The 16,258-nt window shown below is 41.9% G+C and overlaps 2 protein-coding genes and 4 non-coding genes across 8 annotated transcripts in view; 2 read left to right on the top strand and 4 right to left on the bottom strand.

Moving 5' to 3' along the window:
• The window catches only part of ap2b1 (adaptor related protein complex 2 subunit beta 1), a 17,882-nt gene extending 13,679 nt beyond the window's left edge, over positions 1-4,203 (top strand). For all 3 annotated transcript variants that reach the window (XM_020640517.3, XM_020640516.3, XM_065962713.1), the window contains 3 exons: positions 155-241; positions 1,389-1,543; positions 2,324-4,203. In XM_020640517.3, the coding sequence (XP_020496173.1) occupies positions 155-241; positions 1,389-1,543; positions 2,324-2,410 (329 nt within the window). In that variant the 3' untranslated portion in view covers positions 2,411-4,203. The remainder of the gene's footprint in view (positions 1-154; positions 242-1,388; positions 1,544-2,323) is intronic.
• Positions 4,204-5,661: 1,458 nt separating this feature from the next.
• On the top strand, positions 5,662-12,376 carry LOC109988950 (zinc finger protein 853). Its single transcript, XM_020640564.3, has 6 exons — positions 5,662-6,195; positions 6,882-6,979; positions 7,068-7,191; positions 7,404-7,543; positions 9,685-9,802; positions 10,503-12,376. The coding sequence occupies exons 1-6, from the start codon at positions 5,880-5,882 to the stop codon at positions 11,192-11,194; spliced, it is 1,488 nt and encodes a 495-aa protein (XP_020496220.2). The 5' UTR covers positions 5,662-5,879; the 3' UTR covers positions 11,195-12,376.
• A 2,062-nt stretch (positions 12,377-14,438) lies between these two features.
• trnay-gua (transfer RNA tyrosine (anticodon GUA)) lies at positions 14,439-14,526 on the bottom strand. The gene is given in 2 exon segments: positions 14,439-14,474; positions 14,490-14,526. It is a non-coding gene; the product is annotated as a tRNA-Tyr (tRNA).
• A 951-nt stretch (positions 14,527-15,477) lies between these two features.
• Positions 15,478-15,565, bottom strand: trnay-gua (transfer RNA tyrosine (anticodon GUA)). The gene is given in 2 exon segments: positions 15,478-15,513; positions 15,529-15,565. It is a non-coding gene; the product is annotated as a tRNA-Tyr (tRNA).
• Positions 15,566-15,817: 252 nt separating this feature from the next.
• Positions 15,818-15,905, bottom strand: trnay-gua (transfer RNA tyrosine (anticodon GUA)). Its single transcript is given in 2 exon segments — positions 15,818-15,853; positions 15,869-15,905. It is a non-coding gene; the product is annotated as a tRNA-Tyr (tRNA).
• Positions 15,906-16,157: 252 nt separating this feature from the next.
• On the bottom strand, positions 16,158-16,245 carry trnay-gua (transfer RNA tyrosine (anticodon GUA)). Its single transcript is given in 2 exon segments — positions 16,158-16,193; positions 16,209-16,245. It is a non-coding gene; the product is annotated as a tRNA-Tyr (tRNA).
• Positions 16,246-16,258: the final 13 nt, after the last annotated feature.

The following is a 16,258-nucleotide window of genomic DNA, read 5'->3' as shown; positions in this document are numbered from 1 at the left end:
TTGCTAAATTCAGCAAAACGAGGCGAAGTCTTTTGGGCTGCGTCGGTTGAGAGGATGAGCGAGGAAGATATTTTAGTTTAAAGACTGTGGAGAAAATCTATTTTCTGCTCTTAGATTCTGAATATTGATAAGCTGGTGTGTTTGCTTTCTTCAGAGCGACAGGTGTTCTTGGCTACCTGGAAAGACATTCCCAATGAGAATGAGCTACAGTACCAGATAAAGGATTGTCACCTAAACGCAGGTACGTACTAAAACAAGCCAACACAGCCGGCTTTAAGTAAGCAGTTATTTTTCTCATGTCCCTTGTGGAAAGTAAAGTCAATGATAACTTTATTTGTGAGTTAAATTTTCTTTCTCCTCTAAATCTTTTGTTTTTAGAAGAATGCCATAAAATGTATTTATATTAATTGCTGAAACTTTGTGTCTTCATTAATTTAAAGTGGTGTTTTGCTTACTGAATGCAACTGTCTGTTAGGATCTGTGCCTTTTTCTAACTGTGTCGTTTCATTTGAGCAAACTGTTTGAGTTCTTTACAGGAAACCTAACTATGCAGTATAAAACCTGACACCTGCTGACTGGTTGAGTTTGCCATGGCAACAGTCCTGTACAATGACAATAGGAGAGAACCAGCACTATCAAAAGTCAATTTTCTTGCAAAACATACAATTATTTAAAAGCTCCTGATGTGCATTTATGAAGAAATGTGCTGAGAGCAAAAGACAAACATGTGAGTGGCTGTAATAAAAAACACATTTAACATCAGTGCTCCTCCTCAGACAGCAGGGATCATCGTTAATTAAATAACAAGTTACACCCATTTGTTGCTTTTCAAAAAGCCTTGGCAGCCCTCAAAGTGCGTACACTCAGCCCTGGCCAGAATACCCATCCAGAGACCTAAAGACCTTCCCCACAAATCCTGCAGGACCGATTAAACCCCCCCCCCCCCCCGAGCCAACTCTTCAAAAGCTCTTACACTTTTTCCTGTTTTCTCTCCCCCATCTGCATGCCTAACTTTGGATGCTTCAACATTTCCTCTTTCTCTGTAAAAGAGCGACGCCTCCAACTTGTGTTTATTTGTGCCAATATCATCGTGGCAGCAGGACGGCTGACAACCCCGTGTTTCTTTTTGAAGGTTCCCCAGTGTTTTACAAAAACCTTTTCATAAGGTTACCGCCTCAGTTCAGTAGGATCCTCTTAGAGCTATGTTACCTTTAATTCCCTAAAACCCCTTTCTGCCTTTAGTTGGCATTAGACTATGTGAATATTGGTGTTAGTATTCATAGTGATTACGGCCTGTCGTGTCTGTTTTTAGTGTGGTTCCTCTGTTTTAGTTACTAAGTGGTGGCACAAAGTGGTATGACATGTAAATGTTAATTCTGGTCCTGCAGACACAGTATCAGGGAAGCTGCAGAATAACAACATCTACACCATCGCCAAGAGAAACGTAGAAGGTCAGGACATGCTCTACCAGTCACTCAAGCTGACCAATGGCATCTGGATCTTGGCTGAACTCCGCATTCAACCTGGCAACCCCAACTACACGGTAGAGTATTCAGAAAGTTAAATTCAGTGCATTGGTATGTTGGGCTTGTGGTCAGTTTGTGATGGTGCCAGAAAATGATCGTATATGTTACAGATTATAATTTCTCCATGAAAATATTTGCATTTTTAAAAACGTAATATGTCGATTTTTTTTTTTTTTTTTTTTTACACTAAAATATCTTAATGGATTAAAAATGTACTAAAAATGTTATATTTTTTGTTGAGTTCATGCATTACCTCTAATATTTCCCACAGTTATCAAAGCACTTGAAGGATTATAACTAAGAGCATCCTGATGTTGATGCTGATCTGGTTCACCAGAACTAGTATCATGATGTTTATTGTTACTGCTTAAAACTGGGCTTTAACAATTTATTGATTTTCTAGTTTTTGTCACTTTCTTTACAGTAGAATCTAAAATAAATCGACTTATTGTTTTCATGTTGTCATTTGATGTTCTGCACAGCTTGCTGTCTTCATTTTTTGTTGATGAAGAAAATCAGGAAAGAAAAAACGGCTGCAAACTAACCAATCATCTTTGATATAATTTTCTTAAACACATTCATGTGATTCTTTAAACGACTTTAAGTGATCTCTGGGTTTTCTTTAGAAAGGCTATAACGTCAAAATAATCAAATATGAAGTAAGAAGTAGTTTCTCCTCGGTGAACCCGTTCTAAAACAGATTTTATTCTCCTCAGATGGCATCCTTCAGATTGACTTTACATTTATGAGCGCATGACTCCTGTTGTAAGTCTGTTTTTTCTCTCTTCACTCCGCAGCTGTCTCTGAAGTGTCGGGCCCCTGAGGTTTCTCAGTATGTCTACCAGACGTACGACTCCGTGCTGAAGAACTTGCCTGCTGTTTAACTCAACATCTCTGCTTCGTCCTGACGTCAGATAGCAGTGTTTTATTGTTTTCAGCCACCTGCAGCCAACTACTAAAACAAAGGAATCCAAACAGTAAAGCTAGATATGTATAAAAAAAAAAGAAAGATGAAAATGTAGGGGCCTTTTTTCGTCTGATCATCTATCTTGTTGAAGTTTCCTTTCTTTTGGCAGTTTAACGCGTTAATGAATCCCTTTATTCTACTTCCATTTCAATTTTACTTACCGGTGAAACGACCATTCCATCCTTAACTTGGTGTCTTAATGTTGTAAAGATGTGATGACGTGGAATAAGTCACAGTTTCCATGAAGCCATTGTGTCCTTTGTACTGTGTGCTGCTCTCTCTCTTCGCTTGGCTTTGATTTATTTCTAATTCTTTTTTTTTTAACTCCCTTTCCTTTAGCTGACCAAACCGAATAATAACACAAGTATCGATTAATTCCTTTTGCTGTAATTGGGCGTGAAGTTTCAAAACCGTCAGTCGATGTTCAGAAGAAGTGTGTCCTGAGCTTATCATTTCCATTAGGCACCCTTCATTGACAAACATACACAGACATTCCTGCCTTTAACCAGGCTCCTTCTATTTCATAGGATTGCATACAGAAATGTTGTTTTTCTCGAGTATAAAACACAGTAAAGTAGTTTAAAAACAAGCAGGAAATAAAGAGAGGAGATAATAGAAGTTAGAGCACTAGAACATTTAATGTAACTCCTCAAACCTGGCAAGTCATTGCTGTTTCCCCACCGGTGAATTAGTATCTACACTGCAGGTAAAAGAACAAAGACGCAGCTCTTTATTGCTTCACAGTTTTCTTGCCCTTACTTTCATCTTGAACGTTTGAATTACCGTGGAACCACTATTCATACTACAGCAGCTTCATTTGTTCACACACCAGTGCCACTCCTTTTAAATGAATTGCACACTTACTTCACAAGTGATTCTACTTCTCTCACAGATCAGTTCAGTAAAACAAACATCGAAGCACACCGCTTTACACATCCTACATTGTCATTCCTATTTATTTTGCATCTACCTCTTGTGTGTTTCCTTTGACCCGGCTTTAAATCTGTAATGTGATTTAAATGTTTTCACCTCTTCTTCTTAATGCCACCGTATTTTTTTTCTGATTTTCATTCCATCTTTTTCAACCTGTGGCTAGTCAGCCAACCAGTATCAGGACCGAGCACACATGCAAATGAAATGCCAAGCGTATCTTGTAGTGCCCCATGTGTCAGTATAACCTCTAATGTTGGCGTTGTTTTGTTCTCTAGGACAATAGAGTGTCTCCGCCCTAAGGCCCAGAGTTGCTTAAGTACAGTACAGAGAAGTGATCGTGTCATTTGTGTAGCTAATTCAAATGTTTTGGTATTCTCTTGAGAATGAAATGCCTTGTCTCTATCTATTCAACAGAGAAGGCTTATCAATGTATCATAATGGTGTGTTGGTGACACTATTTTCCCATGTGAAGTATGAAAAAAAAACAACGACGTATGTGTGCTTGCATGAGCCCACTGTTCATTTTAACCCTTCATTTATAAACTAACTGCCCAACTTTATGTTCTATCGTAGATGCCATATGGTTTTAGAGAAGCAAGCACTCCCACAAATGGAATTATATCCAAATCTGTTGGCAGCAATACAGAACGAATGGAGACGGCTGTAATAGCATTAAGTGAAATTTGAATATGTTAAGCATCATTGCTGTAACCCTGTTGTTAATGATTTGTCATTGTCACAGTACCACATCTTGTGTCAATAAAATGTCAAATATAATCTGTTGTCACCGTGTTCGGGAATTCTGATATTAGAGGTCACGTGTTCGTTTTTCATCAAGTTAAAATAAGTCTCAGAGATCTCCAGAAACATGTCTGTGAAGTTTCTTTTTCTAAATCCACTCTGAGAACAAACCACATGACGTATTTTTGTCGGCCAACCTGGAAGTAGCATCGCCATGGGGGGTCTAACGAGAATTCACCTATGGGATGTTTTCATTGGATTTTGGATCACTGCAGAAAATAAGCTCTGTGGTAAACGCACGTTTCTGAAGCGTAGGCGTTTTGTTCAGCAGGATAATCTTCACAGATGAACGCCATTTTTATGACGTTTGAAGAGTTAATGCGGCCGACAGAAGTAAAAAGCTAACGTTATGCTACAAGCTAACTACGCCACGGTCGGATGATTGTGACGTCACTAGCGTTACGCTTCAAGACGATCTCCGATAAACTAATCCACGTAGCTTAATAAATAGTTTACTAACATAATATTCACCTTAACCTAAAGATTAAACCTACAGGAGACATCTCCGACTAGTGAGAGAGTTCCCGCCCTCTGTGTCCGGCGTGATGACCTTTAATGTCCCCGACAACCACTGTAGTCACATTTAGCCGCTTGTTAGCAACCGCCTTTTTAAAGACACCTAAAAACTTCTAAATTCACAAGTGGAGGTATTACCTAATGTAGTTTATGTGGTCTAACAAAACGTCAAAATCTCTCCAGCTTGTGTTCACCACAGACCTTATTTCAGGCGTCTAACCACAAACATATTCAAAATCCCCGTTGACTTTTAGACGTTAGACCCCGTGGCGCTCAAATACTGACTTACTTCCGGGTTTTAGGACTCATTCCCGTGGCGCTCTATAAACCCCTTTATTTCAGCCTTGCTCAGAACAGGCTGTTTCTGTGTCTGTACCTTTAAATATGCAAATGAGCTGTGTGACCACGCCCCCTCTCTGGAAGGGCTTGGGTGGCTCTGGCTTTCTCGAAAATACCACAAAACCCTTAGCTGTGGGAGTGTCACCCACCTGGGGGGAGGGGCTACTGCCCTTTGTGATGTCATGAAGGGAAAATCTCCAAACAGCCTGTTTGAGCACACACTTTCTGAAAAGTGGAGCAGGCAGAAGACGGAGAGGATGGACTTTTCTTATCATTGGGGGGTTTGTAGACGGACGAGGGACACATGTGGTGTTAGAAAAACATGGTAAGAAGTTTATTTTGCATATTATGTGACCTTAAAGGAAGCAAAGCAGTTCTCGAGACAGAGGTCACTCTAGTGTCGTAATGAGTTCAAGTCAACGTTTGAGGAGTCATAAAACTTTTTTTATCATCCTACAGTCCTCCGCTCTACCAACTGAGTACAGGGAAGCACATCGGCTTTAACAAGCTAAAATGGCAACAAATCATTCCCCTCCATCACCCCTACCTGAAAGCAAAACTATCAATTCGTTTCAAAGTTCTGAAGCACAGGAAGTGACGTCAGATGTTTGCAGTTTCCGCTTGAGAACAGACGGAGGAGTAGCTTCGTTAGTCTAGCCGTGTCTTCCCTCCTCTGGTTTTTTTTTAAATATGTTTCTGTGGTGATTTGACAGATTCATGAACGTCTTCACCTCCGGAGGACTTTCACGGTTCTTTTGCATTTCCTTACCCGCCTCAGAGCCCTCTTCCGCGGCAGGATGTCGGGCCGACTGGCCTTCCAGACGCAGCTGGCCTCCATCATGGAGGTGCTGGCTAACGCGGCGGTGGCTGAGATCTGCAAGCTGGTGGACGATGACTACGCGGTGGTGAGCCTGCAGATGTCCCAGTGTCAGCGGGAGAACAAGGCCCTGAAGAGGAAGGTACACCTGCTGGAGCTCAAGATGGCACGGGGGAACGCCGAGAGGAGGCTCCGGGAGAGCGCCATGAACGGCGGCCGGCCCAGAGTGCAGATCACCGGGGGAGACAGGCTGCGAGAGGCCGCCAACATCTCCACCTCCAGATCCTCCTGCACAGGTGAGGCAGAAAACAATAACAAGTGACGATCATGAGCATTTTAAAGGAGGAGGCTCTGCTCTTATTTGGATTAGTTTCTCTCCAAGTCAAAACTGTCAGAGTAAAGATACAAGTGGACCAATAAATCAACATGATGACTATCTCTTTCTTCAAATAAAAATAAAACACTTTTAGAAACGTATTGCAATCTGTGACAAATGTCTGCCTTATTTCAACAGTAGTACGTTTTAATGATTTTTGGAATAATTTCAACACATTCTGAAACTGCAGATTGTTCAACAGAAACCTTATTTGTGCTTGTATCTAAACGTTTCAAGAACAAATTCAAATTCCTCAGGGTATGCCTGGATAGGAGTTTTGGGGAAATTTGACAGTATTATGCAGTATTTATTTCATTTATTATTATTTTTTCCACAAACAGTTAGTCTATTTTTTACTTAATGTTTCTTGTACATGTTGACGTTGTGAAAGAGGCTGTAAATACAGTTGCCTGTGTGTGACATTTGGCATTCAGCCCATTTGGGTTTGACTTAGGAATATTTTTGAATTGATCAAGATACATATTGTGTATCGCAATTCAGCCAAAAAGTATTGAGACATGATTTTTGTTCCAGCCCTTTACAGAGTTAAAATAATTTGATTAGACTCTCTCCGTGTTTCTGACAGATGTGTCTGTGTGTTTTCAGACGCAGCGTTCGGAGGACAGATGGACGTGGTTCTGTGGTCGGGCCGAGCTGCACAAGAAGACGTCGAGCTGATCCACACTGAGCGTGCGCAGAGGAAGGTGAGCGTGTCTCAGTCATCCTCAGACCTGACCTGACAGTAGTGTGAATGTTAAACCGGTTTTAATACTGGCCTATTCTGGTGTGCAGTCTCCAGATGTGCAGCTGGTGGAGGAGGATGAGGCGCAGGTGAAGGAGGAGAAGGTGGAGGCAATCATGTCGAGGGTGACTGAGAGGGAGGAGGAGGAGGAGGAGGTGCTGATCAGAGACGATGGTGAGTACAGAGAGTAGACAAACTTCAGGCTGTCGGTTCAAATCATCATCCAGAATTTTAAACTTTGATATGATTCTAATGATAATCAAACGATATTGATACCTGTTTGATACCACAGCTATAGAAATAGACTTTATGTGAATACAAGTTGGCTAAATAAAGACTTTTTAATAAGAACTGTTTATTCTTTTGTCCTGGTCGTCTCTCTTCAGGACTGCTCGAGTGTGTCCCCCGTGGACCAGGACAGAGACCCGGCCTCCACCAACAGGGCACCCAGTCCAGCTCCCAGCAGACCCTATCCCCGTCCCCAGGCAGCAGGAGGAGGAGGCGTGCGGGCGACAGAGGAGTGGAGGTCAGTGACTCCTCCTCTCTCCTTAGCTGTGAGCTTGTTGGCTCTCTGCAGGAAACCATTAACCGTCCGTACAGCGATTCTGAGTTTGACTTGTTGTGCGACGCCGAGAAAAACGCTGACGTTTCGATCGAGGAGTTTCTTGACGAGCGGTCGCGGGCCGGAGCTGAAGGGAGTAGGCCGTCGTGTTCGTACTCGATGGCGGCGGCAGATTTCCCGTCATCCTCCTCGGGTGTGAACGGCCAGACTCGTTTCAGTCTCCCCGAGCGTCCGCCTGTGTCCGAACGCAGCAGAGTGAACAATCGAACAGGCGCCAAGGAGAGACTGTTTGTCTGCAGCTACTGCGGGAAAGCTTTTAACCGGCCTAAGAAGGTCGAGATCCACCAGCGCGTGCACACAGGGGAGAAACCGTTCAGCTGCTCCACCTGTGGGAAATCGTTTTCCGAGGCTGGGAACCTGAGGAAACACCAGAGGGTTCACAGTGGAGAGAAACCGTACACCTGCGGCATGTGTGGGCGAGGGTTCACCCTGATCAGAAACCTGAAGACTCACCAGCTCAAGAGCCACCCTGAAGTGTGCAGTGAGGGGACACCAGGGGGCGCACCTTAGCTGCCTTCTTTTATCTGAAGGGTACTGTGTGGCGTAATGATTCAGCAGAGGCTGAGGGTCCGAAGGAGAAACATCAGAGTGGAAACAGAACCTTTAATAAACAGAAACATTGTTTAAAAGTGACTGTTTTTAATGAGTCGTGTTTCAGTGTTTTCTCAACATGTCAGAGCAGCTACATTTCTGCTCCATCATATAATGTGTTCACACTGAAGGTCTCACAGAATGAAGACACATGTATAGGAGCGTGTGAACATGAGCTCTGTTTTATTGTCTGTGTTTGAATGGCTCAGGATGATCTCACTTTGTTTTTTTAACGTCCTCCACTCTTTCATCTAAAGACTCTGCTCGCTTCATCCTCTGCGCGTGTGTGTACTGTAACTGTTCAATATTTGTAGCATTGTGCATATGGAATAAAATCTCTCTTTAAAAACTAAAAGCTCTGAGGAGATGACAGTTCATGTTTCAGTATAAACGTTTTTAACTCAGGAATTCACCATATTTGAGAAAAGGGTGGAGCGGGAGAGGAGTGAGGGTCCCTTCTGGTACTAAAAATAAAGACGGCGGGTGATGTTCTTTTAGTAAATGATGTTCCCTCTTACAGTCAGATAGACCAGAAAGAGGGGAGGAGTTACAGCAGGGCTAGCTGTGACTGACGAGATGATGAATAATTGAACATTTGTATTATTATTTAACAAAAGGACCTTCTGAAGACCTATCTCTGACTCCAGCTCTCTAAAGGAGCATTAATTTGCGTTCTCTTCTATTAGAGACAATCACAGAAGGATTCACCCCACAAACGTCTACATATGCTGTCAAGTTACTCAGTCAAATAATTGTTCAACTCTTTATGTGCTTGCAGGGTTCAATAGTGAAAAGAATAGATGATACGGGACGCAGGTAGCCTAGTGATTAGTGAGCGTGCTACATGTACAGTGGCTGAAGTCTTCAAAAGCAGGCGGCCCAGGTTCAGGTCCGACCTTTGGCTCCAGTCTGAAAAATGTGCTCACTTTCATGGGGATGAATTATTCCTCACAGTGTTTTAGATCAGGTTTATTATCAGCAGAGTTCACTTACTTACACTTTTTCCAGTTCCGATCCGATTTCAAAAAACAAATGTACAGATACCGATATTTTTATTATCATAAATACATACACACAGGAAGCAGCAACAGCTATCAGGTGTTTATAGTAAATGTTTTAAACTTATCGGTAAGTGTAATCATGTAGAAGGAGCGGCTCCTTCTCGTTTGAACGTCGTCCTGGTGATGATTTGTGGACACTTCTTACAGTTCAGTCTGAACATCTCCAAAGTGAGACCATCTTTCTTTATCAGTGACCTGGATCTGCGCCATCAGTCCAATATTCCATACGTAAATTACATCAATATCGGACCTGATACAGATATCAGATTGGATCACTCACATCTCTAATATTGATATTTGAGTTCGAGAAAATCTGATCAATGTTGTTTCTGCAAAATGTTTTGTCATGGTTCACTTTCATGGTTGCGCGCGTGTGTGTGTGTGTGTGTACAGAAAGAGGAGGAGGAGGAGGAGGAGGAGGACGTGGTGCTGGTGAAGGTGGAGGAGGTGGAGCATGTGGAGCAGCTGGGGGCGGGGCCTCAAACTCAGCGCAGCCTCAGCATTCAGGAGGGTGAGTGAAACGACCAAAATATTCATATTGGTGCCGACCAGCGAGGGTGACAACTTTAATCTTTAAGTCGGATCGTAGTACACTTCTCTGATACTAACACTTTTAAGAGTTTGGCAAACGGAAAAAGTCCAAATGATTTACTCCCAGAATTAGAGTCTGAGCATCGTCATGTGGCTGCTGAAAGAAGCCCTAACATATCTCTGTGTTTAAATCCAGACAGAGAGAGGGAAATTGAAGTAGATCAACTAAAGTCAGGTAGACCTACGACTTCATCTGTTTGCAATGAATAACACTATTTAGAGATATTTAGAAATTTAAAAAAATGAAATACAAAAGAATAAATGTCTATGAAACAGATTGAATGTTCCTTCCATGCATCATGTTAACAAAGTGAGGTCTCATCCTTCTGCACAATGTCACATAAATGTGTTAATCCAACATTTAAATCTTTGATCAAACTTATTTGGTGTTAAATCAGAATCAGACGAACGTAGAGGTTTGATTTTTTTCTCTAATGTTTGTTTTTATCACTTCTCTCCACAACACACCAACAGGTTGTGTTTTAGACTGTCGGGGGCTTTCACACAAAAGTAACCAGTCAGAAACAGATTTTTTTCAAGTATTCAGACACTTAATGAATGCACAGAAACACTGCAGCTGTAAAAAAAAATATATAATTTTCCTCTTTTTTCATCTGCAGGTCTAGTGGAGTCGAGCACAGACGACTTCAGAGCTGCTCTACCGTTTGATGACATCACACAGAGCTCCAATAGTCAGCTGTCTGACCTGCAGGAGAGTGGGCGGGGCTTCTCAGAGGTCAGCTATGGCACTTCGTCGCTTTGGACCAATGGAGGAAGCAGTTATTGTCATGACAACAGCCTCCCGGGGCCGTCCTCTCACTGTGCCCCCCTCTCTTACCTGCCCGGTGCTCTGATTGGAGCAGAGCTGGGCGATGCTGGGAGGGAATTGGCTGCTGAGGGCTCTCATGGTTTCCACACTTCTGTGTCCTTTCAGCAGCAGCTTCCTGTAATCGACCTGTCAGAGGAGTCTAGCCATGCCCCCTCTTTAGATCAGGTACAGGGACCCCCTGAGGCTCAGAATCGGGCTCAGGCTCCGGGAGGGACCAGCAGGAGGCGAGTCTCTACCTGCAAGTTCTGTGGTAAAGGCTTCAGCTCCCCTGCTAACCTGGAGTCTCACCTGAGAACACACACAGGGGAGAAACCGTACGGCTGCAACGTATGTGGGAAAAAGTTCTCCCAGTTCTGGAACCTAAAGATACACCGACACATCCACACCGGGGAGAGACCGTACCAGTGTTCCCTGTGCGCCGAACGCTTTTCCGACCCCAGCAACCTAAGAAAGCATGAGAAGAGACATCACCCGCGCGCGTAGAGACATAAAAACACCACACACACATAGAAACACAACCCACAGACATCAACACCTCCCTGCGGTCTGAACCAAGAACCCGACAAAGCACGAAAACACACACTACCCACATAAAAAAACAACAGCCACAGACTTAGAAACACAACACACACAGACACTGACCCCTCCCTGTGCTCAGAGCGCTACTCAGACCCTATCAACCAGTGGCTGTCTGTGAAGAGACATCAACAAAGATAACATCCATAGACAGAAAGACGCTCCCAAAAACGACACCACTCTATCAGAATCAGAAATACTTGTTTAATCCCAAAGGGAAATTTGATCGTGTTCAATCTAGACGAAGACATTGTCCAAAGACAGAGACACCACCCACGGAGACTACATCGGCTCCCTGTGCTCAGAACACTTCCTAAACCACAGCAACCTGAAGAAACACCCTCCACCAAGACGACACACCCAACATAGAAACTCTCTCTGACCTAGACAGTCAGGCAGGTCTCAGACCTAACCCTGCTCTGTTTCAATAATTGCTGTCGAGTGTCTTAAAATCCAACATGACTTGACTTTCCTTGAGTAAAACAAGCTAAAGGAGATTCTTGTGATGTCAGTCAGAATGAGAAATGTTTCTAAAGCTCAAAAAAAAAAACATTTTTTATTCCTACAAACTGATGTGAAATGTCTGATAAAGTTTCTCAGTAAAGTTTGAAAAGCTGAAGCTGAATTTTGAAATCCATAAAATAGAAAATACAAACAGAAAGAACAGACTAAAATGTTAAACTCAAAATCATGTTTTTTTTCTGATAACCAGGACGATAATGGAGGGTATTTTTGTGTTTAGAGAGTTTAAATAAATAAAGTGTTAATGGACGGGGGCTGTATAGAAGAAAACTCAGTAAGAAAAAGTGATTTCTGTCAGTGCAGGTCCAACATTGTGTGGATGGTAACACATTTGTGTTTTATTTTAACCTAATTTTAATCATATTTTAATCATGTTCTTGCAAATGAAAGTGTTTAATCTGCATAATGCCTCAGGTCCATGTTCTATTCTGTTTATTAAATTGTCTTTAATCTAAAAACAGCCAACCACTGTAAATGTACCTTAATCTTTTTTATTGTGCCATTTTGTAAACTTTTCTCCAAGTTTACAGTTTGTAAGATATTTCATTAAACTTTCTACAAACCCAACATGTGAATTTGTGTTTTTATTACAAATCCTACATAACAAAATCGTTACACAATATCAGCATCAAATCTACAAGTTATATATATTATTATATTCATACACTCTGGTTTGTAAAAGGCTCACATAATTGAAACTAGAACTATAGATTTTGACTCCCTCAGGATTGTCCTGCACAAACTAATGAGGGCTCTAATATATTAATTTATTCTACTTAGAGCAGTGATTGTTTTAAGTCCTCATTATCAGTCTGAGTGTGTGAAGAACGGCAAAGAGAAGGTCAGGGAGAGTTAAAATATAAGATTTACTATTCACTATTTTGTAATATTCTGGACTCTTCACTGATGTTGTGTCACTGTAAGGGTTGTCTGGGTCACCTCAGATAGCTGAAGAGAGGTGTCCTTCATGACTGTGCCATTATCCCGGACCAGCTGCCTAATCTTTTTCTAGTCCTGGATGATGAGAGTCCATCTTGTCAGGCTGCCCTTTCCCTGATTCCTTGGGCTCGTGTGAAGCTGACAGAGCCTGATTATGATGGCTTCCACCAGGTGACAACAGTCGGGCCACTGGGCAGGTGATCCAGTTGACACCAGGACACAGTGTGTCATGCTCTACACGGCTACAAGTGCTTTCGCTTTCAGCTCTTTAAAAAGGGCGATTCTATTTATTTCTATATAAGTTAGCTATTTAGAATTGTAAATATATATTCTGTTTTAGATGAAGTGGCCAGATGCAGGACTTAGCCTGAAGCCAATCTCTCCCAATGGACACCTAACGATAGCTATGAATGATGATGTTAACACGGCAAAATACAATACAAACATAACTTACACGACTGGCCGGCTTTTTACCGTCAACTTATTCAACACTGTCAAGTTAAAAGTTACAAAGTTTTTACTAGCTAGCGATTGTTTACCCTGTATATGTTCAGTCAAACTAACCACAATGAACAATCTAACTACGGGAAAATAATGTATTATGAATAACAATAATTTAATTGATGACAGTTTACCTTGAGAGATGAAGTCCCGTTCAGTTGATTCTCCGCTACTGGCAAAAATAGTTGGACGGGATCATAGACAATCTGGCAATTGGGATACCACGGCGAGCCCTCACTTCTCCAGCTTCCAACTGGCTCGAATGCAATGCAGCTTACAGGGCTGCGATGGGCTCGGAGTCAAAGATGCAATGCCAGCCACGCGATTAGCTAACATTTTTGAACATTGGCTTACAATGTTGAGGAAAGATGAGAACGGGACAGAGAGATCAGAAGCACAGAAACAGTCGGACTGCCGTCGCTCACTGCTATCGAAGGGAACAAGCAGCTACCATTTACAGGGGTGTACATCGACAAAAATGACAACAAATCATTTCCCCCATCACCCCTACCTAAAAGCAAAACTATCTCAATTTGTTTCAAATCGAAATTACAAAGGAACAACAAATCATTTCCCTCATCACCCCTACCTGAAAGCAAAACTATCTCAATTTGTTTCAAATCGAAATGACCAGCGACCTAAGGATTTTTGATTTATAACCCTACAGTCCTCCGCTCTACAAACTGAGCTATCGAAGGGAACATGCAGCTATCATTTACAGGGTTGTACATCGACATTTACAAACAAAAATAACAACAAATCATTTCCCCCATCACCCCTACCTGAAAGCAAAACTATCTCAATTTGATTCAAGTAGAAATGACAAAGGAACAGACACACAATGATGACAAAATCCCATCATTTCCCATGGATAAACTGAAAGATTTCTGATTTACAACCCTACAGTCCTCCGCTCTACCAACTGAGCTATCGAAGGGAGCATGCAGTGATTATTTACAGGGGTGTACATCGACTTCTACAAACAAAAATGACAACAAATCATTTCCCCCATCACCCCTACCTGAAAGCAAAACTATCTCAATTTGTTTCAAATTGAAATGACTAAGGAACAGACACACAATGATGACAAAATCCCATCATTTCCCATAGAAAGAATTCAAAGCAGCTGACAGGGACATTCCTAATCCATTCAATCAAAGCAGGCTTTTTGACATCAACAAAGAACACATTCTTCGAGCCGGAGTTGAACCAGCGACCTAAGGATTTCTGATATACAACCCTACAGTCCTCTGCGCTACCAACTGAGCTATCGAAGAGAACATGCAGTGATTATTTCCAGGGGTGTACATCGACTTTTACAAACAAAAATGACAACAAATCATTTCCCCCATCACCCCTACCTGAAAGCAAAACTATCTCAATTTGTTTCAAATTGAAATGACTAAGGAACAGACACACAATGATGACAAAATCCCATCATTTGCCATAGAAAGAATTCAAAGCAGCTGACAGGCACATTCCTAATCCATTCAATCAAACCAGGCTTTTGAACATCAACAAACAACACATCCTTCGAGCTCGAGTTGAACCAGCAACCTAAGGATTTCTGATTTACAACCCTACAGTCCTCCGCTCTACCAACTGAGCTATCAAAGGGAACGTGCAGTGATTATTTACAGGGGTGTACATCGACTTTTACAAACAAAAATGACAGGGGACAGGGGACAGGGAACATCCCCCATCACCCCTACCTGAAAGCAAAACTATTTCAATTTGTTTCAAATCGAAATGACAAAGGAACAGACACACAATGATGACAAAATCCCATCATTTCCCATGGATAAACTGAAAGATTTCAAAGCAGCTGACAGGCACATTCCTAATCCATTCAATCAAACCAGGCTTTTTGACATCAACAAAGAACACATCCTTCCAGCCAGAGTTGAACCAGCAACCTAAGGATTTCTGATTTACAACCCTACAGTCCTCTGCGCTACCAACTGAGCTATTGAAGGGAACATGCAGTGATTATTTACAGGGGTGTACATCGACTTTTACAAACAAAAATGACAACAAATCATTTCCCCCATCACCCCTACCTGAAAGCAAAACTATCTCAATTTGTTTCAAATTGAAATGACTAAGGAACAGACACACAATGATGACAAAATCCCATCATTTCCCATAGAAAGAATTCAAAGCAGCTGACAGGGACATTCCTAAACCATTCAATCAAAGCAGGCTTTTTGACATCAACAAAGAACACATCCTTCGAGCCAGAGTTGAACCAGCGACCTAAGGATTTCTGATTTACAACCCTACAGTCCTCCACTCTACCAACTGAGCTATCGAAGGGAACATGCAGTGATTATTTACAGGGGTGTACATCCACATTTACAAACAAAAATGACAACAAATCATTTCCCCCATCACCCCTACCTGAAAGCAAAACTATCTCAATTTGTTTCAAATTGAAATGACTAAGGAACAGACACACAATGATGACAAAATCTCATCATTTCCCATAGAAACAATTCAAAGCAGCTGACAGGCACATTCCTAATCCATTCAATCAAACCAGGCTTATTGACATCAACAAAGAACACATCCTTCGAGCCAGAGTTGAACCAGCGACCTAAGGATTTCTGATTTACAACCCTACAGTCCTCCACTCTACCAACTGAGCTATCGAAGGGAACATGCAGTGATTATTTACAGGGGTGTACATCCACATTTACAAACAAAAATGACAACAAATCATTTCCCCCATCACCCCTACCTGAAAGCAAAACTATCTCAATTTGTTTCAAATTGAAATGACTAAGGAACAGACACACAATGATGACAAAATCTCATCATTTCCCATAGAAACAATTCAAAGCAGCTGACAGGCACATTCCTAATCCATTCAATCAAACCAGGCTTTTTGACATCAACAAAGAACACATCCTTCGAGCTGGAGTTGAACTAGCGACCTAAGGATTTCTGATTTACAACCCTACAGTCCTCCGCTCTACCAACTGAGCTATCGAAGGGAACATGCAGTGA

Source organism: Labrus bergylta, chromosome 14, assembly GCF_963930695.1.
Source record: "Labrus bergylta chromosome 14, fLabBer1.1, whole genome shotgun sequence".
Classification (NCBI taxonomy): domain Eukaryota; kingdom Metazoa; phylum Chordata; class Actinopteri; order Labriformes; family Labridae; genus Labrus; species Labrus bergylta.
This window is presented reverse-complemented; position numbering and strand designations above follow the sequence as displayed.